Source organism: Bos javanicus, chromosome 4 (genome assembly GCF_032452875.1).
Source record: "Bos javanicus breed banteng chromosome 4, ARS-OSU_banteng_1.0, whole genome shotgun sequence".
Classification (NCBI taxonomy): Eukaryota; Metazoa; Chordata; class Mammalia; order Artiodactyla; family Bovidae; genus Bos; species Bos javanicus.
The window spans coordinates 24,334,563-24,361,920 of NC_083871.1; the positions used below are offsets into that span (position 1 = coordinate 24,334,563).

The 27,358-nt window shown below is 35.4% G+C and overlaps 1 protein-coding gene across 2 annotated transcripts in view; it reads right to left on the bottom strand.

Moving 5' to 3' along the window:
- The window catches only part of AGMO (alkylglycerol monooxygenase), a 390,649-nt gene that overhangs the window by 191,075 nt on the left and 172,216 nt on the right, over positions 1-27,358 (bottom strand). For both annotated transcript variants that reach the window (XM_061413606.1, XM_061413607.1), the window contains exons 6-10: positions 17,522-17,588; positions 17,068-17,133; positions 16,898-16,977; positions 12,482-12,616; positions 10,890-11,006 (exon numbers count right to left, since the gene is read on the bottom strand). In XM_061413606.1, the coding sequence (XP_061269590.1) occupies positions 10,890-11,006; positions 12,482-12,616; positions 16,898-16,977; positions 17,068-17,133; positions 17,522-17,588 (465 nt within the window). The remainder of the gene's footprint in view (positions 1-10,889; positions 11,007-12,481; positions 12,617-16,897; positions 16,978-17,067; positions 17,134-17,521; positions 17,589-27,358) is intronic.

The following is a 27,358-nucleotide window of genomic DNA, read 5'->3' on the forward strand; positions in this document are numbered from 1 at the left end:
TCCAAATATCACAGGAAATTAAGAGACAGAACAAAATATATTTTTTGTTTTGGTAAGGGAATTTATGATCCCTGGGCTAAAAAATGATAAAGAACTCCTCTTTTTGTAAATTGCATCCTGGCTAATGGTGTTGGTGTGAAAACCAACTTAATATGACTATCTGCCTGCCTTGTCAAGCCTCTACTGGCTTCTAAGTACCTGAAATTTAGCCTGATTACAACCCTGTATTTGAGTTCCTCTTCCATTCCCCACTCTTCTTGCTTCTCTTCGTTTGAGGGTGGCACCTCCAGTTTTTCATTTGCTCATACACACAATTAAAACACCCTCCTGACTGGCCTCTCTAATTCTAAGTGTGTGTCCACCTATCCTGGCTTCCCACCCTGAGTATGTAGCCAGAGTTATCTCTTCAAAACCGTAAGTCATGTTATATCATTCTTATATTCTAAATCCCCCACAGGCTTCAAATCTCACTCTGAATAAAGCTCAGTCTTTACTCTCGCCTCTATACAACATACCCACTATTATCATATCACCCCTGAATAATTCTGTCTTTCACTCTTAAGCTATATCAGAAATTCTGCTCTTCCTTGAATATGATAGACTTCCCACTCAAATCTATTTCCTCTACAGTTTCTTAGGCTTAAAATGACTTCCTCCAGTGATCCTTAAGGTTTATTCCTTTATTTCATTCAGGTAACTATCACATATCCTTGTTCATCCTATGTAAAATAGTAATTCTCCATATTAATCTATAACTTTATTCTGTTGTATTTTCCATATAACATCAATAATATGTTTGTTGAGTGACTGACCAAATGATTGAATATTTTACATATGTGTTTATTATTCATAACTTTAATATAATTCTAACTGACCTAATAAGTAGTTTAATATTAAAACATTAAATATTTAACTTAATATAAATATATTAGTTCCTTAAAATTAAAAAATTCAGTTTTTTGATTAACAATTTAATATTAATATACTAAATACTTGTGTTAAATATTTAAAACATTGACTGCTTTAATATTTCTATATTTAATTTCATAAAGAAAAAAACCATCCTGAATCTCAGTTTAAAGGAAACAGATTACTCAAAAAAGGAATTCAAGGTAGAGCACATGTTTCCTTAAAGAGTCCATTTTTCTATGGAACTTTTACATTTTTCCATATAATATCCTTTGTTGGGGCTTCCCAGGTAGCACTAGTGGAGAGAACCCACCTGCCAATGCAGGAGACATTCTCTGATTTCTACAGATTCATTGTATGAATATGTATTGAGCCTTTGCTAGACACTGTGGTAAACAGGTGTTGACGAGAGTGAGCAGGAAAGTCAGAATCCCAGCCCCAGAAACCATACTAATGCCTGCTGGCTGGACAACAGTCCAGCTACACTAAAGCAAAAAAACAGAATAGACTTTATAGACTTTGATCACTGTAAATACTTAGCCTCCTGTGTTTTAAACAAGAGGTGAAACGACATGAAGCTTGTTAATTTTTTTAGAACAGTACAATTTCATTTTTCATTGGGCTTACCACCATCTCACACAATTTACTGCTAGTATATCTTTCATGTAGAAGATCACTCTCATCGAATGCTAAAATGGAATTAAAATTAAGCATTGAATATAAGTCTTTATCACAAAAATGAGGAAGTCCATAACTATAAAAAGCTTATGAAGCAAGGAATTAATTTTTCTCCTTTAAAATTATCTTTCAAATCCCAAGCAGTTTGGTAGCTCTTATTTCCTTAGGTTTCCTGGTATAGGAATCACCATCCATGCATTTGTGCCTGAAGAACATTACTTCCCTTCTACTTTAAGTAGATGAGAAAAAAAAATACTCATAAGGCAACATTAACTACATAGGAATGCAAAAATTACATGCTTGTTGCTTTAACAATTAATGAAAGTGTGAGAGTCCTTCCTTGCCCATAGGGATATAAGGAAGAAAGACGTTTTCTTCTTGAATGGAGATATCACTGTCTTACTCGTTCATGGAAAAATTCTGGTGATCAACACAATGACCTTTTATATTTTCCCACACAACAAACCTCACAAAGGGAGATATCAGACCCACACACTACATCCTCAAATAATAGTAATCTTCTATATAAATTCTTTTTTTAGAAGTTTATTGTCAAAGATAATTTGATAATATTTTCCATAATCCTATGGATTTAGAGATGAAAATGTCTTCATTTTATTATATCACAGTGGTATATTTTTAGGAGTTTCACTGTAAGGCGTCTGAAAAAGTCTACTAAAATCATTATTTTGATCCAGAGTGCTCATCTTCCCAAACATCTGTAAAAATAAGGTAAAAAATTCCCTAATATTTAAATGTCCGTTACCTCTGATGTGAAGGAAGAAAATTTGGTTGGAGGCATACCTGTTCCGCCACCTCATCATCCCCATGACTCTATTGGCTTCTTTTAGACTGAAGTTATTGTTCCGTCACTAAGTCATGTCTGACTCTTTGCAACCCCATGGGCTGCAACACGCCTGGCTTCCCTCCCCATCCTTCACTATCTCCCGTAGTTTGCTCAGACCATTGAGTTGGTGATGCCATTCAACCATCTCACCCTCATCCTTTTAGATACCCTGAGCTGAAACCTGAAGGCTTGAAGATGCTTCCCAGAATTATAGCATAGACACAGGAGCAGAACTCAAGGTGATGCCATAAAGCAATTTGTAATTCTACATGAATCTAAATAATCTATATCCAAATAAAATCCTGTTTTATTTTTAAAAAATCAATACATGTGTATACCCGTGGCAGATTCATTTTGATATATGGCAAAACCAATACAATATTGTAAAGTTAAAAAATAATATAAAAAAAAAATATATATATATATAAAAATCAATATTGACCATATTGTTTTCTTCTACATTTTCAGAACTTTTGGTTACTATTGAAGTATACATAAAGATAATTGATTAGAATGAACATTTTCTATAATTTCAAACTAGAAGCAAGCAAAATAAATATATATCAAAGGTGAAAATATATTGCCTAAAATGTATAACAAATGCACACTTAAGAAGCAATTAATTTATATGGAGTTAGTGACTTTCTACAAAAACATGTAAGAAGTAAAAGCAAAAATTTTATTTAAAAAATTTTACATAACTTGAATAATTATTTTCAATTATATATTAAGCTATGATTCTACTCTGTTAAGAAAAAATGAATGTGCACTGAAATAAATAGAGAAACAAGGATGGATTTTCCCTTCCACTTGAAAACAAAATAAACAATATATCAACAAAGCAATCATTTTCAAGACCCTGGATATTAGGCAACAAAGATCAGCGATTCCAGGGAAATGGGATACAAAAGGCATGAACCCCTACTATTGCCCCAGTTTACTACCTTGAGAGAGCTTCTAGGCTGCAGCCCAGAGGGAACTCAGAGGGACCTGGTAGACCTCCTGATTTGAGGAGAGAGAGCTGGGGTTTTGGAGAAGCCCAAGGAGGCTATTGTTTGGAAGAAAAAGTTAGTCACTCAGTCTTGTCTGATTCTTTGCGACCCCATGGACTGCAGCCCTCCAGGCTCCTCTATCTATAGGACTTTACAGGCAAGAGAACTTGAATGGGTAGCCATTCTCTTCCCCAGGGAATCTTCCCGATCCTACTGAAACTGTGTCACCTGCACTGCAGGCAGACTCTTTACCGTCTGAGCCATGAGGGACTGTTTGGTAGATAGGACCAAAGAGGAGACAGCTGCATAGTCAGAACTCTCTTCATCTGCAGAGGGTGCACATCAGGTCTGGTATATCAGCTCATGCATATATGAGGAGACTATCAAAGGCTAAAAGAGAACTAGAATCCACAACACCCAGGGCTCACAGCAGGGCCAGCTCTAGTGCAAGTTGCCACCAGCAGAATGAACCACGTCATGATTCACGGGGAAGTGGGTAGAGAACATGGAAGGGTCTTGCCTCAGTAACGAATAGCAATTAGTCCAAGGCTGAGCAAACTAAGCAATAAAAGTGACATTCACATTGATATTATCACTATCATTTTTGGATGTTCACTAGAACTATGCCAGGGGTCACTGGAATCTTTCTAAGTTATCAGTATTTGTTTTAAGATTGCACTAAACTCAATATGCCAACTTTTTCTATACTCTTGATAGGATACTTTTATCTTTTCACTAAGAAATAAATAGAAATATCAGTTATACACCTTTTAGTTCTTTCCCAAAATACAAAAGATAACAAAGACTTTAAAAGACAGTCTCAGAGAGGCAAACTTCCTTTCAGGATGCTCAGTCACTCAGTTGTGTCCAGCTGTTTGCAACCCCATAGACTGTAGTCTGCCAGGCCTCAGAGTCCATGGGATTTCCCAGGCAAGGACACTGGGGTGGATTTCTATATCATCCTCCAGGGGATCTCCCCGACCAAGGGATCAACCCATGTCTCTTGCATCCCAGGCAAATTCTTTACCATTGCGCCACCTGGGAAGCCCGCCTTTTCAGGAGGATGACTTTTAACTAAGACCCTCAAAATCTGTGCACCGAGATTTTGAGTTTCCAATGCTGGATAGGTTTAATAAATCAAAATGAGATACTAATTCAAATTATAAGCAGTTTATGGTTGGTTGTGTTTATTATATGAAAGCTTTTAAAGGAGCTGCCTGATACTGACCAAAGTTTAAGACAGTACTAATAGTATGAAGATGTATTTCATTTCAGTTAATATTCCATTATTTGATGCAAAAGGCATTTTAAACTCTCAATTTTCCACTTTATCATATTTCAATACAATGGACAAAACTATATTTTTCATTGGCATTCACAGGAATCACTTTTCTAAGTTCCTGAAATCTATGCTTATTGGACAAGTAGCTTTGGTAATATCCTCCCTTTACTAATACACATTTATTACATTCACTTCATGGCTTTAAATTATAATTGATACTCAATTTAGCTCACATTTCTTTTTTCATGTTACTTCAGTTACCACCTAAAAACTTTAGGAAATTAAATTAAATCCCAGTAGGCTGCCCTGGAGGAAAACAGTATGTGTGGAATATTGACTGGAGAGGTTTCACATAGGTCCTAAATTAGACCTAATCTCAGCAAGTGACACTCTCTGTTATGACAGTACAACTAGATATATTGATTTTTTTTTTCTAAGGATCTGTTAAAACTTGTCAATATGAAAGTACTGGTTGCAAAATTTTAGTGCCCATAATGTTTTACAGAGTATAGCATTCAGGGGAATTGAGGACTATAAAAACCTGTTTCCAAATTTATATGAATAATCTCAAATGCCTCATTAACTTGAAATGTATCACAAATAATTCGTGTTAGACATATCTGCACTAACTTTACTATACATTCTATTATGTGAAAGTGTTAGTTGCTCAGTCCTGTCCAACTCTTTGCAACTCATGAACTGTCGCCCACTAGACTCCTCTGTCCATGGGATTCTCCAGGCAAGAATAGTGGAGTAAGTAGCCATTTCCTTCTCCAAGGGATCTTCCCAATCCAGGGGATGAACCTGGGTCTCCTGCACTACAGGCAGATTCTTTACCATCTGAGCCACCAGGGAAGCCCATATTCTGTTATAAAACCTTATTAAATAGTCAAACTGTTTTGAGTCTATTATTTGTAAAGGATAGCATTGCCTTTAAAGTTTTACTTTGGAAACATGCTAGTGCATCCATATTTCCATTTCAAACCCATATTCATGACATCACCCCATGCAGTGAACCCTGGCAGCTTAGGAATTGATTTCCCAAGCATTACTAAAGTAAAATCAACATGAAAGATCGTGGGTCATATCACTAAACTAAACAATATATATTTAAATGTATGCACTGCAAATTTCAGTGAGAAAGGAATGTGCCTTTTTACATCTTTCTGGCGGCCATCATATTGCTTTTTTGACTCTCAGAGTTATTTATGCAGAACTTGCGTACATTAAACAAGTAAGTATTTATCTACTCTGGTATATGCGTAAACAGAAAGGGCTGTCAGACTACAGCACGGTCCGCAATTACAAGTCAGCCACAACTTTTTCTGTGTGATTATTGGCTACAGTCAATCTGGAAAAAAAAAATATTTCTGTTGGATTTTAACGTCTTCAGATGCTTTTAAACATCCCTGAGACTACAAAGGCACTATAGAATTTTGCAAATAAGCAAACTTTCCCCCCCTAGTTGCACAGCATGTTTTTAGCAAAGGAAAACATGTGTGGGAAATAAGCAAATGCACTTTTCAAAATTAATTTGTGTCAAGGATGAAGCTGTCTCCAACTCTAATTTCAATCTGAAAAGGATTTCATCACTTGATATTTCTATTTGTCGACATATCTACATCAGTTTCTCATACAGTTTTTTACGACAATGGAAAAATCTTGCGAATACCATGCTATGAGTTACATATTGTAATATACACCCTGTCTGGCTACATTTTAACCTAAGTAGCACTCATGCACGCCTAGACATTCAAATTCTCTTGGTGAACTTAATATTAAGGCCTCTCTTGCAAAGTCAAAATGGATAAATCTTCATTTTTATTTCTGTGAATTAGGTTAATTTATTTTAGTCTAAAAATTCAATAATGCCAACTGTACTAAGTATTGATCAGTATATCAAAAGTTAGATAGATAGTTAGATATAGATGATGCAGCTTTTTTCCTGGTGTTACTCAATTATCTAACCTCCATTAATGCACATATATTTTAATCATAATGTAGGTGAACAAGTTAAAATTACAAAGTAATCAGTGATGGGATAATTATGTAATACTTGAAGACATGATTATGAGGCCCTAGGTGAAGCAATTAATAAGTCTAACCAGTATGGTAGTTTGACATCAACACACGCATTGCTCAGAGTAATGTAATTCATGCTGCTTTTAAGAAACCTTTGCTCCTGAAATAAATTGTCGGCTTCAAATCTTGTTTTTTTTGAAGCTAAAGACAAATGAACTTGCTACAATGTGGAACTGGTTTCATTAGTGTAGCACATATATGAACCAGCAAAGAGTAAACCAGTATATTTCCTATCGTGATATTTCCAAAGCATTTCTGGTCACACTGTATCCTATTTCTTATTTTAAGTTCATAGAATGGAAACTAGAAATGAAATCATTGTTTTCTGCTAAAATCAGGAAAGTCCTTTCTGTAGTTTTTTTTTTTTTTTTTTAAGTTATACATGGAGTGAGAGCACAAGTGAACTTGTCTGTTGTCCAAAATTGGAGTCACTGTGTGTAGGAATATCAGGTTATTAATTTTAAATGCAAAAAACACACAAACATACATGGATCATTAAAGTCTTTAAATAATGTTTAAAATTAAAATGGCTTTCTTCAAGGTTATCCAGTAGTCTCTGTAATAACTTTCTGTAAATCTATTTTATTTAGCCAGATACACTGTGACATACAGTTATTTGTCCAATCAGAAAATATCCCCCATTTCTTCTGTATTAATACTATGCTGATTTTATCCAGGTATAAGGAAGGGATATGCTCAGCAAGAAAGTGAACCCTTTATCCCCAGGGCTTGAATTACGATATGATTTAATATGATTTATTCATATGATATATTCATGGTTAATTCATGACCTGGTGTTAGTTATTGTTTCAGTGTGGGCATATGAATTCGTCCTGAACAAAGAGACATGAAAGGACATTTGCTGAGAAAAACTCTGGAATTTTTCCCCTCTCTTTCTTAAAAGAAATTTCTAAGAAACTACTTGCTGCCTTTGGTGTCACTGTCAGGACAGGATGCCCAGAATTGCTGTAATTGTGATGATGAAAGTCCAGAGAACTGTAGAGAAGCCTTTTGGAAACTCTGCATGTTTGAACTGCTAAACTAATCAATCCTCGAAATACTCGACTCTGAATTTTCAGTTTTATTTAAGCTGCATTTAATTGGATATTCTGTTCCTTAGAACAGACTCTTTGTGACCCGGTAGACTGTAGCTTGCCAGACTCCTCTGTCTATAGAATTCTCCAGACAAGAATACTAGAGTGGGTTTCCATACCATCCTCCAAGGGGATCTTTCCAAGCCAGGGATCGAACCCAGGTCTCCTGCATTGCAGGCAGATTCTTTACCATCTGAGCCACCAGGGAAGCCTTTATATATTAAAGTTATTTTAACATAACCTTATACTAGACTAATTTTTCTGCATATCTTATTTATCAACTTCTATTATGGAGCTCTCATGAATAGACTGATATCTGTCAATAATCTTTGAAAAAAGTGATTAATCTTGCCTTAATTCACTGCCCACTAATCCCATTTGTATTCATATGCAAATTTGAATTCATATTTCTTGATTTTTACGTTTTCTTAGACTTTTTCACACTATTTTTTATGTCTAAAGATAATTTCTATTAGTTATTTTTATATCATTGTCTGTTAGCTCTGTATTATATATATATATATATATTTTTTTTTTTTTTTCTCTTTTAATGCACTAATTCTCTCTTTAGTAGTCTTCAGGTGACGTTATGGTAAAGTGGGGTTTCCCTAGTAGCTCAGCTGGTAAAGAATCCACCTGCAATGCAGGAGACCCTGGTTTGACTCCTGGGTCAGGAAGATGCCCTGGAGAAGGCTACTCACTTCAGTATTTGTGGACTTCCCTGGTGGCTCAGAAGGTAAAAAATCCACCTACAGTGCGGGAGACCTGGGTTTGATCCCTGGGTTGGGAAGATTCCCTGGAGGAGGGCATGGCAATCCAGTATTCTTGCCTGGAGGATCCCATGAACAGAGGAGCCTTGGTGGGCTATCGTCCACAGGTCGCAGAGTCAGACACAACTGAAGCAATTTAGGAGCAGCAGCAAACTGTCAATGAAGTCGTTGACCTCCTCATGTCCACTGTATTTTTGTGTTCTAGAAGTTTAATTTGATTATTTCTAAATGTGCTTTATCACTGTATCTTGATTTTCCATAATTTCTAATTTCTTTTTAATTTCAACTTTGCATCTTCAAACATGTTAAATTTACTTAATTCATGTTTTAATTGATTTTATTTTCAAAATCTATTAACCCCTTTGTTATTTCTGCTAAGTGCTTTGCCATGATGGCTTTCTCCTAGTGTGTTTCTGTGCTTTTTATCTCTACGTTAGGGGACTACGCTGAGACTTGTGTTTGAGAGGACTGCTCTAAGCATGATTTGAACATGAATCTTTTAAACATGAGTCCTCATCTGACACCAAACTATGTATTTAGTTTAGTTTATAAACTAATGATTAGTGCAAATCCTGAATGCATATTTGAGTGAGATGGTTTGTAGCTAAACAATCACAGGGAAGATTTTTTTTTGCCTCCTCAGAGCCAAGCCCAGTAAGGGCAAGTTTCTGTCTTATGTTTCTTTTCCTCATCCTCCTCTCCATCCCTTCACTAAGAGTGTTTTTTTTTTTTTTGCTTTCAGTTGTTTTACTTGAAATTCTATAACTGATTTTCTACCCATGTAGACTCTCAGCTTTGTTTCGGGTCCCTTAAGGAACTGACCAACAGTGACTATTCAGTGCCTGGACCAGCAGTCAGGTCAGAAATAGCACCTCACTGAATTTGCATTTTCTCAACATTTTCAGCCTCTAAGGAGTACCTCAAATTTTTTGCCAACTCATCTATGTAGTGTAAAGAGTTTTCTTAAAAATTACATTTTGTCAGCAATTTTAGGTGTTCGATACAGCTTAAAAAGATGTCGGTGTATCTAACCCACTTTGCTGAAAATGGAAATCCCCTTTTTCTTGTTTCTTTAGAGCCTAACTAACTGTTATTCTTACAGAGCTATGAATGAGTCCTCACTGAGTCCTCAACATTCTTAACTCAGTGACGTTCTGTTCTGAGGTATGTATTTACTTGGTAACAAAGTCAAAGACACCGATTTTCCATTCTTCCATCATTCTACTTTCAATTTCACCTATTTCCAACCTAGCTGTGCATGCGTGCTCAGTCGCTTCAGTTGTATCCGACTCTTTGTGACCCCATGGACTGTGGCCCACCAGGCTCCTCTGTCCATGGGTCTCTCCAAGCAAGAATATTGGAATGGGTTGCCATGCCATCCTCCAGGGGATCTTCCCCACCCAGGGATCGAACTTGTGTCTCCTGTGTCTTCTACAGTAAAGGCAGATTCTTTACCTCTGAGTCATGGGGGAAGTCTCCAACCTAGTTACTTTACTATAATTTATGTACTTGAAATATTTTAACTATTTTTTGAAAAAAAAAGCATACTGTGAATACATCTATGATACAAAACAAATATTTAAAAATACTTTTGTTTTTATCTGTTTATAGTTTATAGGGCATTGTTATATACAGTATGCTATTTTTGTTTTCTTCAAGATGTAGGCAGTGAGGGTGTTCTTATTTGGCCAAAAAATGATTCCCCAGGTGGTAATGCCTAAATCAGAATCCAGATTCTAAATCCTGGTCCAGGGCTCTTATGCTTGAGTAAGGCAAACTGAATATTTTGAATATTTAGAAAGAACACAATAAATAAACTTCATCATACATTGCAAATCCCCTAAATTCAAGTTATCAGGGTATTCTCTAACTGAAGATAAGCATGTTGAAATTGATGTAAAGTCCACTTTCCCCAAAACATTTAATTCTAACTTCTGAAATACTTTCCTTATAATTGTTGAAGAATTTATTTCTGGCAAATCATTTCCTACTTTCCATTTAGATTAATAATTTACTATTTGATGGACACTTTATACAGAAATATTTTGTATATAATTGGCTCAATTAATTAAACTGATTGTAGATGAATTCATTTACCTGTTTAAATGTGAGATACTGCAAAAATTCAAAAAAACTACAGAAAAGAACACAGCACAGGGAGAAAAGAGAGCTTATTTTCATTTTCAGAGTGACAGATAATTTTTCCACACTCTATTTAAAATTAGCACTACTTACAGCTTTATCTGCAAAGGTCTCTTCATAAAATGCCAGCATCAGAGCAAACTGTACCAGTACATATATCTTCAATAGCTGAGAGGCTGATGATGAGAAAGGAATTTCTTTCCCCTCGACCTAGGAAGACAGAAAAAAACTTTTCCATGATATTGCTCTATTGTCTCGCTCACTGAAATTCACACTAAGTGAAGAGGAGATATGAAAAAAAAATGAAAGATTTTGCTTTTTTTTTTAGACCCTTGAAACAACTCATGTTTATTACTTCAGATAGGAAAAAATGTAAAAATTAGGAGACTTGTTTCTCATTTAAGAAACATTATGAGTCTAATCTTGTCTGCTTTATATAGAGAAGTGTAAGAATTGATACTGATGATTAACATAAAAAATGAACATGTTACATGAAATATTAAAATATGTCCATGATTATACATCGAAGTATAGCAAAAGATGAAAATGGAAGGTGATTTGGAGTAGTGGAAATAATCTTGCTTCAAAGAGAAACACTGTCGTATTGAAAACAACTTTCCCAGACTACAGTTTCCCAGAAACACTATATTCCTATCCTTATAATGCAGATTTAGGCATCAATATGGCTTTAAAATATTCACTTAGAATTATCTATTGAAAAAAAGGAAAATAATAAATGAGCCATAGCTGACCAGACTCTCTGGAGCTGAAATAAGCAAACTATTTTCACCTATATCAATTCAGAATGTTGTTCTATAACTAGCTGTGAACATAACCAGGTGTCTGGGAAATTCCAACACAGCAGCTTTTGTAACTGCAAGAGAAAACATCTTTATTTAAATCGAGATTTTTGAAAAATAACATATTCAAATAAAACATATGATTTTCATTTCCTTGAAATACTGGCTAACTCTTATAATTATCTCTGAAATCAAGAGTAGCTTATTGTTTTTGTATTACTATTAATGACAGTTATCTTGATAAGCAATCAAAATATATACACTAAATGATGGAAAGAAATTCCTTTTTCATCAGAGGAATTCCATATTGAAACTGAATTTTTCATTTGGATTTCTATGTTTTACATCTCCACTTTGCTTAATGTTTTAGTTTTAACGGATTTCTGCATTTAATGCTACTACTCCACGATGGAATGAATAAAGTTGTGGTCTAATCCAATAACCGCATCATTTTGGTGTGGCTTTAGACCTTCAATTCTGGAGATCTCAATCTTTCATGGACAAATGAAGACTGGACAGAATCATCCAAAAGGCTCCCTCCATCTCTCGCATTCTAGGTTCTGTGATGGACCCACAAGTGTCTGTGTGGTTTCTGCAGTACACAAAGGCTCTCGGCTGTGGGTTTGAGCCAAGAAAACCAGTCTCTGGTGCTCTGCCCCAAACCATGCTCCCTAGGAAGAGGCAGCATCAGTCTGGGAGACGGCACCCCTCTTATTGGCCCCTAGGTGGTGTCCACTCATTAAGTTACACATTGCGTGACTGCATCTGCCTCAGGAAACATCTTTTTTCAGATATGCATGAAGTCAGCATGAATTACAGGCTGGCTGAAGACCTGACAATAGGAAATTAATCTTTGCCATCGTTAAATTCATGAACACTATTTACCTCTGGGATTTCTTCAATCAGTCCAAGTCTGGGTTTACCTGGACTCCATCCTGGTCCTTTAAATATGACAGAAAACTTATTGAAGAACCCAGGCGTGGCCCAGAATGTAGTCCATATGTTAACTAAATGATGGAACTAGAAGAATAAAAATATAATTCATTTGAGATAAGGAAAACCTATAACAAAAAGGTTACATATGTTAAGTCATATGTTTTATTTTATTGTATAATGCAATTTATAAATTATTCTTTAATATATAGTTATATATAATTTGCTAATGATGATTAATATGCAATTGTGTTATAAATTGAAATTTATTCTATGCATTCTGTATACCTTTATGCTTATATGTATTCTTATCAATATTTCTGAAACTCCACAAAATCTGAAATTTTAAAATATGGCAAAGGTTTAGAAAATCAACAAAGAATACAAAAATGAGTTCAGAGACTTTACTTCCAATGGTATTAACTAGCAGCATGCGCACTCAACAAGCCATGTCAAATGACATCTTTTCTAGACTTGCTAAACAGTTGTGAAAGTTGAACTAGAATCATATAAATATGCATATCCACTATATATTTTTAAAAGAATTTTATTTACTATATTGAATTATAGGTGAACATATCACATTAAGAAAAAAATTTCAGTGTCATTTCTGAGGGTAGATTTGTAAGTATTTTTCATATTCTCTAATAAGAAAAAAGTTTACTGAGTCAAAAGTTTACCTTGAGCCTTATAACAGCAATTCACATTCTTTAAATAAAATACACTTGATAGGTATAAAGTTAAAGTATGCAAATGCATGACAAGTACTCATGATAATTAGCTATATATACCACACATGTTATAATAATGTATCATAGAATTAAAAATAGTCCTAGATATTGGGCATCAGCTATAAACTCTAAAAATGAGTTCTGTTATAAGTGTAGTAATAAATTAATGCAGAAAGAAGTTTTGGTTCTATCAGACTTTGTGGTCTCATGTGTATTTTCATGATCTCTTACAGAATTTAAACTGCTGACATTATAAAAATGGCTTTTAAAATTACTTGAAATATTACAATAAGGAATCTAAAGCAATTAAGGAACAATGCAGGATTTAGTTGAGGCTTTGTAATAAAATAATAATACAGAAAATTAATGGCATGACACACATTAATACACTTACCTGTTTTGCTATTTTAAAAACTGACTGCAATTGTATTACTATCATTCTAGACACAAGCCATGAGAAATACATGGTAATGTTTTTAAATAAGGAGCACTTTCTCACTTATTTCTTTGCCAATGGCCTGAAATACCTGGACCCCAAAGGAAAGCAAAATGAATGATCTACACTTAAAAATAAAGGAGGAAAAAAAAGGCCCTCTCTATCTAACAGGGGCCATTCTAAGTTGCTTTTGAATCCTCTGATGGGAAGGTGAGAAAATTAGCTAAATATAGAGCAATACAAGTGAAAGTAGATATGCAATTTTGCCTAATTATTACAATTTCCTGATTTGGTATTTCTGACAATATAAGGGAGTATGAGAAGACTAAGCCTTAGAGACAGTTCTGACAATTATTATGCTAAAGGAAATTTTATTTGAGGGCAGAAGCCTGGATTATTGAACACAGATTCAGCAGCAGCTCATAAAGACCTGTGATTGCCTGAATATTGTATCCTCAAAACCTAATCATCCAATTCCTTGTGCAGCTCATGCCATGCAGTTTTCAACCTCTTATTGTATCTCGAATAAGAGCCCCTTTTCCTCCATATGTACACTCCCCAAGTCTTGCTAGTTAAAGGATCACCATCAACCAGCAGTGTCTGCATCTCCTGGGAGCCTGTTAGAAACACAGGGTCTTGGATGGAATTCAGATCTACTGAACCCATCCTTTAATCAGATCCTCCCATGATTCATATGCACATTAGGTTTGAAAGGCTCTCTCATAGAGGACAGAGACTAAGTTGTATTTCCTTTTTAATTTCTACATTATGAAGAGAAGACCACACCCAAAGAAGAAGTGGATCTAAGTCTATTATCTCAAAACTTGACTTCAGTTCTATAAAGAAAGTACCTAGAAATATTTCTTAAAAGTTACCTGGAAATATTTGCTAATATCTTCCTGAAAAAAAAAAAAAATCTATCACATTCTTAGTAGCATCTAAGAGTGAGAAAGTGAGAGAGACAAAAAATACAATTAGTTGAGAAGAAAGAAGAGAAATAATCAACTTTTCTCTTCTGAATGGTGACATAAAAATGCCTTTCATTTGAAAGGTGAAGTCAATTTATGACAGCCTTTTCCATAAAATTGAGTTAATCAAGTTTGGAACTGGGCCTTCAACCCACCCACTCTACTTCTAGGTTTGAATCTGACAAACTGTGAATAGTTGGAGGAATTATTTAAATCCTGGAAATCTGTTTTATCCACCAAAAAACAAAACAAAACAACAACAACAAAAAAAAACTGAGGCTAACAGAAGATATGAGGGATAACAGAAGATATGAAAGAGATGGGAATACCAGGCCACCTGATCTGCCTCTTGAGAAACCTGTATACAGGTCAGGAAGCAACAGTTAGAACTGGACATGGAACAACAGACTAGTTCCAAAGAGGAAAAGGAGTACATCAAGGCTGTATATTGTCACCCTGCTTATTTAACTTATATGCAGAGTACATCATGAGAAACCCTGGGCTGGAAGAAGCACAAGCTGGAATCAAGATTGCCGGGAAAAATATCAATAACCTCAGGTATGCAGATGACACCACCCTTACGGCAGAAAGTGAAGAAGAACTAAAGAGCCTCTTGATGAAAGTGAAAGTGGAGAGTGAAAAAGTTGGCTTAAAGCTCAACATTCAGAAAACTAAGATCATGGCATCTGGTCCCATCACTTCATGGGAAATAGATGGGAAACAATGGAAACAATGACAGACTTTATTTTGGGAGGGCTCCAAAATCATTGCAGATGGTGATTGCGGCCATGAAATTAAAAGACACTTACTCCTTGGAAGGAAGGTTCTGACCAACCTACACAGCATATTAAAAAGCAGAGACATCACTGCGCAAACAAAGACCCGTCTAGTGAAGGCTATGGTTTTTCCAGTGGTCATGTATGGATGTGAGAGTTCGACTATAAAGAAAGCTGAGTGCTAAAGAATTGATGATTTTGAACTGTGGTGTTGGAGAAGACTCTTGAGAGTCCCTTGGACTGCAAGGAGATCCAACCATTCCATCCTAAAAGAAATCAGTCCTGAATATTCATTGGAAAGACTGATGCTGAAGCTCAAACTCCAATACTTTGGCCTCCTCATGTGAAGAACTGACTCATTTGAAAAGACCCTGATGCTGGGAAAGATTGAAGGCAGGAGGAGAAGGTGACGACGGAGGATGAGATGGTTGGATGGCATCACCGACTCAATGGACATGAGTCTGTGTAAACTCTGGTAGTTGGTGATGGACAGGGAGACCTGGCGTGCTGCAGTCCATGGGGTCACAAAGAGTCAGACACAACTGAGTGACTGAACTGATCTAAACAGAAGATAAACCTTAGTAAGCTTTAACAATGGTTAAATATTTGTGCTGTTAGTAATGCCCTGCATATAGTCAAAGCCCAATAAATGTCAATTTTCTTACTTTAACTTTAAAAACTTTGAGGAAGTAGGTTTGTAAAGCAGACCTAACATGAACCTGCACTTTCTCCCTTTCTAAATGCTGTATATCCAGTCCCCTGGACACAGCTGTCATTGACTGACCTCTTCAGGTTTTCAAGTATTCTTATCTTTTTCTCATTTATTAGTCCTGACCCCAGGGAGTGTTTGCGGTGGTCTGCTGCTGACGGATCAGAGCTTCACAGACATTCCTCATCTCTCTAGTGCCAACCATTGAGACCAGCGAACAACCAATACCACATGTCTGACAGAAAACTGGTCCAGGGCAAAGAGTCTTAGCAGGTGAGGTCATGTGCAGACCTAACCCACCCATAATAGCTCTTGACACCTCAGTCCAAGAAGAGGAGGGCAAAGGCCTCACCTTGAATTTCTAACCAGAGTCATGTAGCCTTGAAGCAAATATTCTTCTTACTCTGGGATCAGCCTTAATTATACATTTTACTACCACTCCTTCTGAATACACGAATATATTTCAGGTCTATTCTGAGAGGTATGTTGCTAAAGAACTATTTCTTTTAATTCTAGGTAACAGACATCTTTAAAAATTGTGGCAACGAATTGTTTTCAAATTTATTCGACCTAATTTGATTCAAGTCTTGGAGTGCCAGAGTTATTTTCAAATTCTTCTACAGCTAAAGTAATTTGTCTTTCAGGTCGATGTAATGTACTTTTACCTTTAAGTAACTAAATTTTCTTTCAAATATAAAATTTATAAGAAGATGTAAAAATTCAGAAAGAATAAAATCAATAACATTACCTGCACCTTGAAAGGTTCAAATGTATTAATGGGATGTGTTAGACCATATACAACTTTTTCATTTTCTGCCTCAAATGTCCCTGGAAGACAAATAATAATGATATGATCTTTGACTTTCTGTGAATTAAGGAGTTAATTTAATTTTTTAAATGCTTGTACTTTTTACTTACCAAAAATTCTATCCCATATAATAAGAGTTCCAGCAAAATTTTTGTCTATACAATAACGGTTTCTGCCTGTGAGACAAAATATTAAGTTTTTTTTAAAAAAAGGAAGTTATATTTTTGAAACAATGATATTCCTAATAATATCTTTTCATTGACAACCCTAGATTCTATGAAGTGTGTACTCCAGCGTCTGGTTAACTCTTTTTCCCACTACATCTGAGGAGATCTAAGCAAAGAGGAAAATCTAAAAGCCAGACATATAAAGGTTTTTTGGTTGTTTTGTTTGCTTTTTTTCCTCCAATCCTTGCTTTGAAGATGAGGTTTGTCCAGCTACAAAAGAAGAAGCAAATGCCTATTTATAAAATATGTGGTGACTAGGTTGGGTAATTGTGATGAAATGATACAAAGTAATATCATTTTTTTAAGAAATGAAGAAGAAAAGATCAAATTTCCTCACCGTGATGAACTCTATGATGGCTAGGAGTATTAAGAATCAGTTCCAAAGGACCAAGGTTATTGATGACCTTTTTAAAATAAAAGGAACATAGTTATTATTAAATTATATGTAATATTTAAGTACTCACATTAAAATTCCACATGGGTTATAAAATGTTGCAATTTTCAGAGTCAGAAGAAATTTCTCTATCTTCTATTGTTTACATAAAGATAGCAATACGCTCATCATATATTCAAAGAGACAATACAGCATAGTAGTGAGGTTAAGAGCTTGATTGCCTCAGTTCAGTTCCTGAATCCTCTATTTATTATTATGTGGTACTGGGGAAATTACTTAAAGTTTTTCTAACTCAGTTTCCTTACCTTTAAAATGGGAATAATAATAGTACCTGGCTTCCCTGGTGGCTCAGACAGTAAAGAATCTGTCTGCAATGCAGGAGAGCCAGCTTTGATCCCTGGGTTGGGAAGATCTTCAGGGGGAGCGAAATGGCAACCCACCCCAATATTCTTGCCTGAATTCCACGGGCAGAGGAGCCTAGCAGGCTACAGTCCGTGGGGTCACAAAGAGTGGGACACAGAACTAACACTTCCACTTTAGTAACCACATTTAATAGTGTTCTGAGGATTACAAATGCTACTATTGCCAAGGCACGCTTTCAGGTTTTATGTCTTTTATGCTATTCACTATCAACTATTCTTTGTTGACTAATAATAACAAAGCATAACCAGGGGAAAGAAAACCAAGTATTACATTCATTTTCTGGAGTTTTCACCAAATAATCAGTCATGTAGCAACTTACTATTGCAGTAGCAAGGCTGGTCCTTGCTTATTCAAGTAGATGCCTAAATGTTCTCTGACTGTAGACGCCCCATTTTGCAGTCCATTTTTGAGGCATATTTCAAAGTCAAATATGTAAAGGGGCATTTTTTTAAATTAAAGACTCTGAAATTTGGTCTAGAATTCTCTAATGTTCTCTCCCAACATTTCTCAGTAAGAATCCCTTGTGCCAGAGTCTTCAAGAAATGTAGAAACCAGATATGTAGCATTAAAAAGAGCAGGCCATATATAAAACATTTGTTATGGTATATGATTAATATTAAACAATGTGGCAACTCTTTTAATCTTGATCACATTATTCTTTTTTCCATCAATGATGGGAGATAACAGTCTTTTACTTTTCTTTAATCATAATCTAAATGATCTGTTAGAATCTACATATTACAAAATCAGTACACTGTAATGATATTTTAAGAGGTTGCTCACCTCCAAAGTTAATGTCCCTTTAAAGGATATTTAATATAAGGAATAAAGTAACATGTTAAATACTTCTTAAGGGGAAAAAACATCACTGACAATAATGACACTGACATAGATTTGGCAACAAGTCAATGGTACAAGAAAAAAATAGGGAAATGGGACTGCTCCAAACACAAAGATATTTAAGATACATAACATCCAAATGTATTGTGGGGAATCCTGTTTAGATAACAAACCAAATATAAAGTATATTTTATAGGCAAGGAGAGAAAATTGATTATAAACATGGTATGACATAATAAAAATACTTTTATTAAGAGTTACGATGTCATTGTCACTACATAAGAAAATGTAGCTGCTTTCTGAGTTGTATAACTAAAGCATACATGACATGAAATCTAGGTTTTGCTACATTATATTTGGCAATTAGAAGGAAAAAAATAACTAATGAAAATGCATCAAAATCATTGTTTTTATTGAAATATAGTTGATTCACAATGTTGTGTTAGTTTCAGACGTACAGCAAAGTGATTCAGATAGACATATCCTTTTTCATATTCTTTTCCACTATAGGTTAATATACGATATCATAATGATTTTTAAATTGAAGTGATAGAGCTATGAAGATTCCGTGTATTATTCTCTCTCGTTTTCTGAATGCTTGAAAATTTTTAATAAGAGAAATTACTGCTCTGGTATTATACAGTCATGCTCATTTAACCAGTTGAAAATATTAATAGATCCCTACAGTTCCAAACAAAACTTCTAGATTATAACTCTTTGTGTAGCAGAGTTTAATCACATTTTGGCAACCTCTGATACTGAAACATCCAATTTACAATTTAAAATTGCAAATGTGGACAGTCGCAGCAGCCACACAATCCTCAGCTTGTGGGGTTCTGAAGGTTCCTAATGTAGAAGAAACAGCAGCACTGCCTCAACGATGCTGCAACTCTCCATGTGGCAGGTGCAACCAACATCTCCTTATGAGACTCACTGTTTACACACCTGAAAGAAACAATCCTTGCCCCGTACCCTGCTGACCAGCTTCTAAGGGCTTCTTGGTTTCCATTACGGAACAGACATGCAAAGAATACAAATGTTTGCAATGCAAAGGATGTATAATATTATGTAGTGTATGTTGATTTAGGCTCCTCTCTCTCTTCTTGTCTCTCTTTTCTAATCTATAGTTCTAGTGTCATTTTCCAAGTTATTTCCATAAGAAATGTATTATGAGGTCCAAACAACAGACTTTTTGGTTGATTCATAGACCAGAACTCATTTATATATTAAAAATTCTGTAATTTTTAGTTTCAGGAGTTCAAAATATTTTGGATATATAGCCCCTATATCAGACCACAGTTCTATGAAATAAGGTGCAAAAATATTATCCTACAAATGCATTATTAATGACCAGGAATTGGGAGGGGAGTTAGTGGAAACAACCCTGGATTTTATTGGACTCCATTGCTTTGTACTTGATGGAAAAATATTTGTTGAGGAGAAGAATGGTGATGGATAGAGAACAAAAAAGTGGGATTTCTCAGCAGTCAGGACATTGAAATCTGATGCTTTGCACAGGCCCTGTATCTCTGGCAGAGAACCAGATGGGAAAGGAGAAAAGCATTTATCCTTGTTTGTCTCTTTGGTGGCTAACATATGTTACAAAAACAGACAACAAAAGGGGGTAGAGGAGGCCACACTACCCGGCTTCTGCTACCCAGATGCATTTCTGATCCCTGGTCCTGGTGTGTGTGCAGCCACATTTAAATCCACACAAATGGTGAGTGAATTCACATGATGAGAGCCTTGGCTGAGGGCACTGTTTTTTTTTTAATGTCAAGCACTTTTCCTCAAAGAAAATCTTTTGCTTCTGCAGGCTAAAGCATGGTGATATCAATACTGAAAGCGAGTTTTTTTGTTGTTTTTTTTTTAAGTAAAATGCCAAGTACAACACAGGCAACCACAGTCCAATTTCCTGGTAGTTCCTGTGAGTACCTTGGAGCCGGGGAAGACCACCTCGGTGTGGGAGATGATTCATCATTCAGACAGCCCAGTCAGAACCTCTCCTGAAAAAAACCCTTCTGATTCAAAGTCATGGAGAAGTCATTAATAATTAATTAGGACTGAGTGTAACAACTTAATTATCGCCCACTTCTGCAAATTCAGTCGTTTAGCAATTCAACTATGTCCAGCTTTGAATCACTTCCTGATAATATGTTATTGTGAAAATAATTGGAGCTCTTCTCATTTTTTAGAAGTTATTTATCTTGTCTTTTTAGATGTAGATGAGTTAATTTAAATTATGAAATTTTAGACCATATAGAGGACTTAAAAATAAGATAGTACAAGACTGTATTATCACAAAGCATAAAACTGAAGCTCAGGGAAGCTAAATTACTAGTCCAAGTTTAAATGTCTTGGAAGGAGCCCTAAAGTCTTCTCAGTTTCCACTCTAATCCTTCTATTGCTCTCTCATGTTGCTTTTAAAAGATACAGCACTTTTCCCATCAAATAAAAGTAATCTACATTTTTAGAACTTTACTGGGAAATGCTAACTAAATGCTTTCTGACTACATTTCAAAATGAAATCCAGGTATTTATAAAGAGCCCAGGAATTTCAGCGTCTAAATTGTGCTTATGGTTGTTTTGCTGCTGCTAAGTCGCTTCAGTCGTGTCCGACTCTGTGCGACCCCAGAGACAACAGCCCACCAGGCTCCCCCATCCCTGGGATTCTCCAGTTGTTTTAGGCACTTCTAAAGTTTCTTAGATCTCTGAAACAATGGTCTACGTTTTGTAGCTGCAGTTTGCTGTCAGGGTTTTTTATAACCCGAGGGCCATGGATGCCTAGAAAGGCCATGTATGGGCTTCAGAAGGCCAAGAACACCCACAAGTGTCTTACCAGATTTTATGAGTATGTGACTATTGGTATTTTTCTTGGGGAAACTATCACTTTCATAGTATACTCAAAGGGATCCTTTAGTCCCCAGAGGTTAAGAATCAATGTCTTAAACAGACAGCTTTAGATTATATCCTTTGCCTTCCTTATTTATATTGTGCTTTTAGTTTCAATATTATAAAACTTGGATGTTAATTTCCCATCCAATCTTCAAAGATAGTAACTTTAATATTTTTCTGCCTATTTCTTGAAATCATTGTTTTCCAACAAGATTATTTCTTAAGCTGTTTTACTTGTTTCATAATAAACTATTAAAAATGAATAAATAATAAAAGTAACGATTTTATAAGTTCCATCCATTCTATCAATCGGAGAAGGCAATGGCACCCCACTCCAGTACTCTTGCTTGGAAAATCCCATGGATGGAGGAGCCGGGAAGGCTGCAGTCCATGGGGTCGCCGAGGGTCGGACACAACTGAGCGACTTCACTTTCACTTTTCACTTTCATACATTGGAGAAGGAAATGGCAACCCACTCCAGTGTTCTTGCCTGGAGAATCCCAGGGACGGGGGAGCCTGCTAGGCTGCCATATATGGGGTCGCACAGAGTCGAATACGACTGAAGCGACTTAGCAGCAGCAGCAGCAGCATTCTATCAATTAACATTTACCCAGCAGAAGTACTCTGGACTGGATTTGTTGAACTGGTCACAAACTCCTTATTTTTCTACCTGCAATTTATGGTGGGTGTAGAAATGAGTTAAATGTAAAAGTAAGAGAACAGGGGCCATGAGTTTCATCATATCATTTCCCTTCATCAAAAATAAAACAAACTTAAATGAAAGTATCCTCATAATGAACAAAAGTCCAAACATCTGGAATTCAAAGCTGTTCACAGTTCTTCCCCAACACCTTCATGTTCCATTCTGATCCACAGCAATCATGTTCCACCTCCAGTGTGTTAGTCGCTCAGTCATGTCCGACTCTGTGAGACCCCATGGACCCAGGGATCTCTGTGAGACCCAGGGATTGAATCCGGGTCTCTTGCATTGAAGGTAGGTTCTTTACTGTCTGAGCCACCAGGAAAACCTTTACCTCCAAGACCTACCTACATTTTCCAAGCACTCTTTTTTATTTTTCCAAAGGGAATTTCATTTTCCTCTTTCTGAATACACATCAAGAGATTACTACTTTTATGTCAGGTTGTCCTATGTTCTAGTTATTTGTATTCATTTCCTATATATTCCAGAAGTTCTGTGAAGACAGAAACTGGACCTCTCCCTTCTTGAATTTTTTCACAGTACATAACAGTAGTGCCTTACACATCGTGGTTGCTCAGCAGGGTTGTACTGGGGAGATAAATCTGCCTCCACACTGTTTCATTTAGGTGGGGGTGACTCTTCTTAAAAGGGGGTGATTATGCTCCCAAGGGATGTGTGGCAATGTCTGGAGATACACTTGACTGTCTCAACTGGGGAAATAGTATTGTATCTAATGATTAGTGCACTTCATGGGCTTTGCAGGTGGTGCAGTGGTAAAGAACCCATCTGCCAATGCACGAGACAGACTCAGGAAGAAATGGCAACACACTCCAGGATTCCTGCCTGGAGAATCCCATAGACAGAGGAACCTGGTAGGCTACAGTCCATGGGGTCCCAAAGAGTCAGATATGACTGAGCACACACATACACATACACACGCAATGGGTTTTAGTGCTGCTAAACATCCCAGAGGGCACAGTCCCCCAAAATAAAAGGTATCTGGTCCAAAATGTCAATAGTTTAAGGCTGAGAACCTCTACACCATGGGTGTCTTTCTGAGCTCCAGTCTTGTGTAGTTCAGAAGGGAAGCTCTATATAATTTTCGCCTTCTAATTGGGAGATCAGAAGGGAAGAGGTACATTAAGGAATGAGTCTGGTAGTCACTCCCAAGGGTGGAGGCAAAAAATAAGTCTACTAAAGTGTCCTCAGAGAGTAAAGCCAGGGAAGTGAGTCCAAACATAATGTTCATTCTGGTGAGGTCAAAAATTAAGATACATAACTAAAATAAAGGGGCTAAAAACAACAACAAAAAGAAATACAAAATCACAGGGTAGATGATGGGATGGTTGAATTATGGTAACCATTGGCAGGTGACTTTCCTGAATTATCTTTATGCTCTCTTAGAACAGGTTTGTCTGGACTTCAGTTTTAATGAAAAGAATTAGAAACAGAAAATACAGTTTCCTTGTCATCAAATGCTTTGAAATTTTTTGAGAATTCTCATAATACCTCCCACGCTGTCCCATCCACCCTCCAGTTGCACTCTGAGTAAGCTGAATAGATTAGAGGCCTAAAAAATGATGAAATTTCCATAGTATGTGGGTTACCAAACAAATAATTTTGCTTTGTAAACTGATAAGCTAAGCAAACTAAGTACATGTGGTAAATTAAATATTTAACTGTTTACTATGAACTGGCTGCAATTAATTCTTTCCATGATATACTTCTCAGAAGTTTCTCTCATTACTATACATTACATGAAAAACGTATCTCCTTTTGAAATAGAAAAATCACTTAGACTTGAACTCTAAAAGCACTAAAATAAACGTTCGAAATTAGTGTCTTGTCTAAAATTATTTCTTATAAAAATAACAGTCCATTTAATACATTTCTTAATTAATTTCACTGACTCTTCTGATTCTTAAATCTTGGTTAGATTTTTATAATTAAGCATATAGAAATAATTAATGGTTGCTCAAGTTGGATGACAAGACTTCCTTTCAACAAAAGTAATTAATTCAAGAGAAAAGTATTTCATTTGTCCATATTGCTTAGAAAATTGACCCCTCTCAGCTCACTCTGACTTTTGAGGTTAGGGAAGATAACTTTCTAAATCTAATTTTTAAAACTCTTAATTCTATTTTTTTTCCAATTTTAGAATATGAGAATATCATATTGCATTTCTACCATGCAGTTTTTCTGTCTGCAAACTGGCACTAAAATGCTGAAACATATTATTAAAAGGTAATAGATATACTTTTAACAACTTACTTTTTAGGAAGAAGGCATGAGTTTATAGTTATTTGTACAGTTCTTTGCAAATAAGAGATGCACAAATATCCATGCTTCCTGTCTGAGAGGAAAAAATTATAATAGGGAAAATGTGTCCTAAAAAGCATGTGTTTTACAGAATTCTCATTATAAAAATGAATGTGTTAACAATATGATAAATGCTGAGGAGCGACTGGGTTGAGGGTGAAGTGAAATAAAATCTCCACAGTAGAAAAATACCTGCATTCAGATGAGCGTAGGTTACAGTGACGACATTGAGTCTAACTCGCCAAGACTTCTCCTTACAGCATCGTACATGATTGATGTTCCAGAGGGACCCATACCACTGAGGGGCTCTGGGTTTTACTGCATCAGTATTTAAGGGAAAAACTAAGCCAGCTTCTAATACATTTATCATCTGATATAAGAATTATTGTCATATTATATTTAACTGAGAAATAAATGTGTGAAGTGCAGTCTAAAAATGGCAAAACTTTTCAGGTTAATTAGTGGCAAGATTCAGTGCAAATCTAAATTAAATAAGAGACTAATAGTTTACTATGATTATTTGTCTTTTTTCTATCCAATTTTCTTTCATTCTTTCTTCCTTTCTTCCCCTCTCTATTTTTCACTTTATCCTTTTTTCTTTCAGCTATCTATCCACGGGTGTTTTTGTATAAAAGAATGTGATGAATCTCTTATTTGGAAAGATCTTTACAATTATCTATAGGCTTACCCATATCTTTCTGAAAAGCAATTGGTTATAAATATTTCTATGACATTTCAATAATATATTCCAGTATATTAGTCCCACTTACAGATTACACATGTGAAGGGCAAAATTATTAATGCATATACATAGATCTATTCCTATTAAGGATATTTATTATATGCACTAAACATTAAATCCAAAGTCAAATGTCAATCAACAATTTTAGTTACCAAACTACTGATAAGGGTTTTATATTAGTGTTGGAAATAATCTGTTTCAGCAGATTAAAACCTGCATTTATAGGTCATTATCGAAGACATTTATAGGTCATTATCGAAGTCATTTATAGGTCATTATCGAAGTCTACTATTAAAAGCTACTTACAAATAATCAGAGCAAGAAGTCTCTTGTCAGCAATTCCATTCATTCTGTAAACTTTTATAGCATTTCTATGAAGTATGCTAGGTTTTAGAAGTAAAAAGAAATAAAGTACTTCCCACAGGAAGCATATTACAGGTACTTCCCATAGGAAGCTTATTTACAGTCCATTTCTTCAATGGAAATGTACAGTTATTTCAGAAATAAAATTTTTCTAAAAAGTTATCTATCTCATAAAATTTTGAGTTTTGGGGGAAAGGATGAGAAAAATCAGTCTTTTTGTTTGTCATCAATTGCAATGCCCAATACAGATATTATATTTGAGCTTATCATCAATTTGAATGTATAATTGGCACAAAAAGTATTTAATAAGAAGCAGATTGAGTTCCTTTTCCAGGTCTCAAGCTGAAAATCACCTTTAGTAAAGATTTATGCTTTTATTTAGTTTCCCTTAGTTCAACTTTGCAAATAGTCCCATTGCTTATTGCTGGAAAACACTGTAGAGAATTCTCCCTTGTTCATGAACTTCATCTGATTAGATGGAAATTAAAATAACCTATATGGGTTTCATTTATTAAATAGACATTTACTGAGGGTGTATTTTATGGAAAGCACCATATTAAGATCTTTTAAAAGGTCACACAAAAAAACAATAGAAATTAATACAATTTAGTAGCAGGTAAATTAACTATTGATGTAGAGGAAGTGTAAATGACAATGTTAGATTTTATTATTGCATAAATATATATATATAGTCATATGTTTTCACTCTCAAGAAAATCTGTAGCAACTCCTCATAGAACAAAGGATAAAATACATAAACACTACAAGTCAACATATTAAAATAACTTTAATTCTTGATCTGAATTAGTTGATCTTTAAAGACTCATTGTTTTCCTTAGGAAAATTTAATCATTTTGCATATTAATGGATAAATTTATATTGTAGAGCACCTGGTGGTGAAATGTAAAAATAAAATCTTAATTACACCCTCCACTAGATCTGTTGTGTTAATTCAAGACAACACATTCAAGTATTTAGACAGATGGCAGTGGAGGTCATACTAGCCTCTGATTTCTCTACAGGGAAGCAAGAGAGAGCAGAGCTCTTAGGATCTATGCTTGTCTGCCTAACTTCACACTTTGAAATCCTCGACAAATGCTGATTTATTCACAGCCAAATGTTTTCCTATCTGATTAGGCAGTTTTCTACTTCAGTAAGCATGTAATATGGAGGTAGCCGAATTTCCACACTAAAGAGTGAAAAAAAAATATTTATAGTTTGGAAATAAAACAATCTGGAGGAATCAGGACTGTTGGGATCATAAAGAGCTTCATAGGGAGTAAATTTTTTGACGAATCCATACTGTAGGGTTAAAGAGTTAAAAGCTTAGTTTTAAGAAGAATGAGACTAGGCTATGTTTATACAATAAACAATGGTTTTAAAGGACCACATTTATAATAAATTAGCTTGAAGGCTGATTCCTATCGCTTACGATTGTATTATTTCTCAAACAAAAGGACAAGAGATGGATAAGTTAGCATTGTATTTTAATTCATCT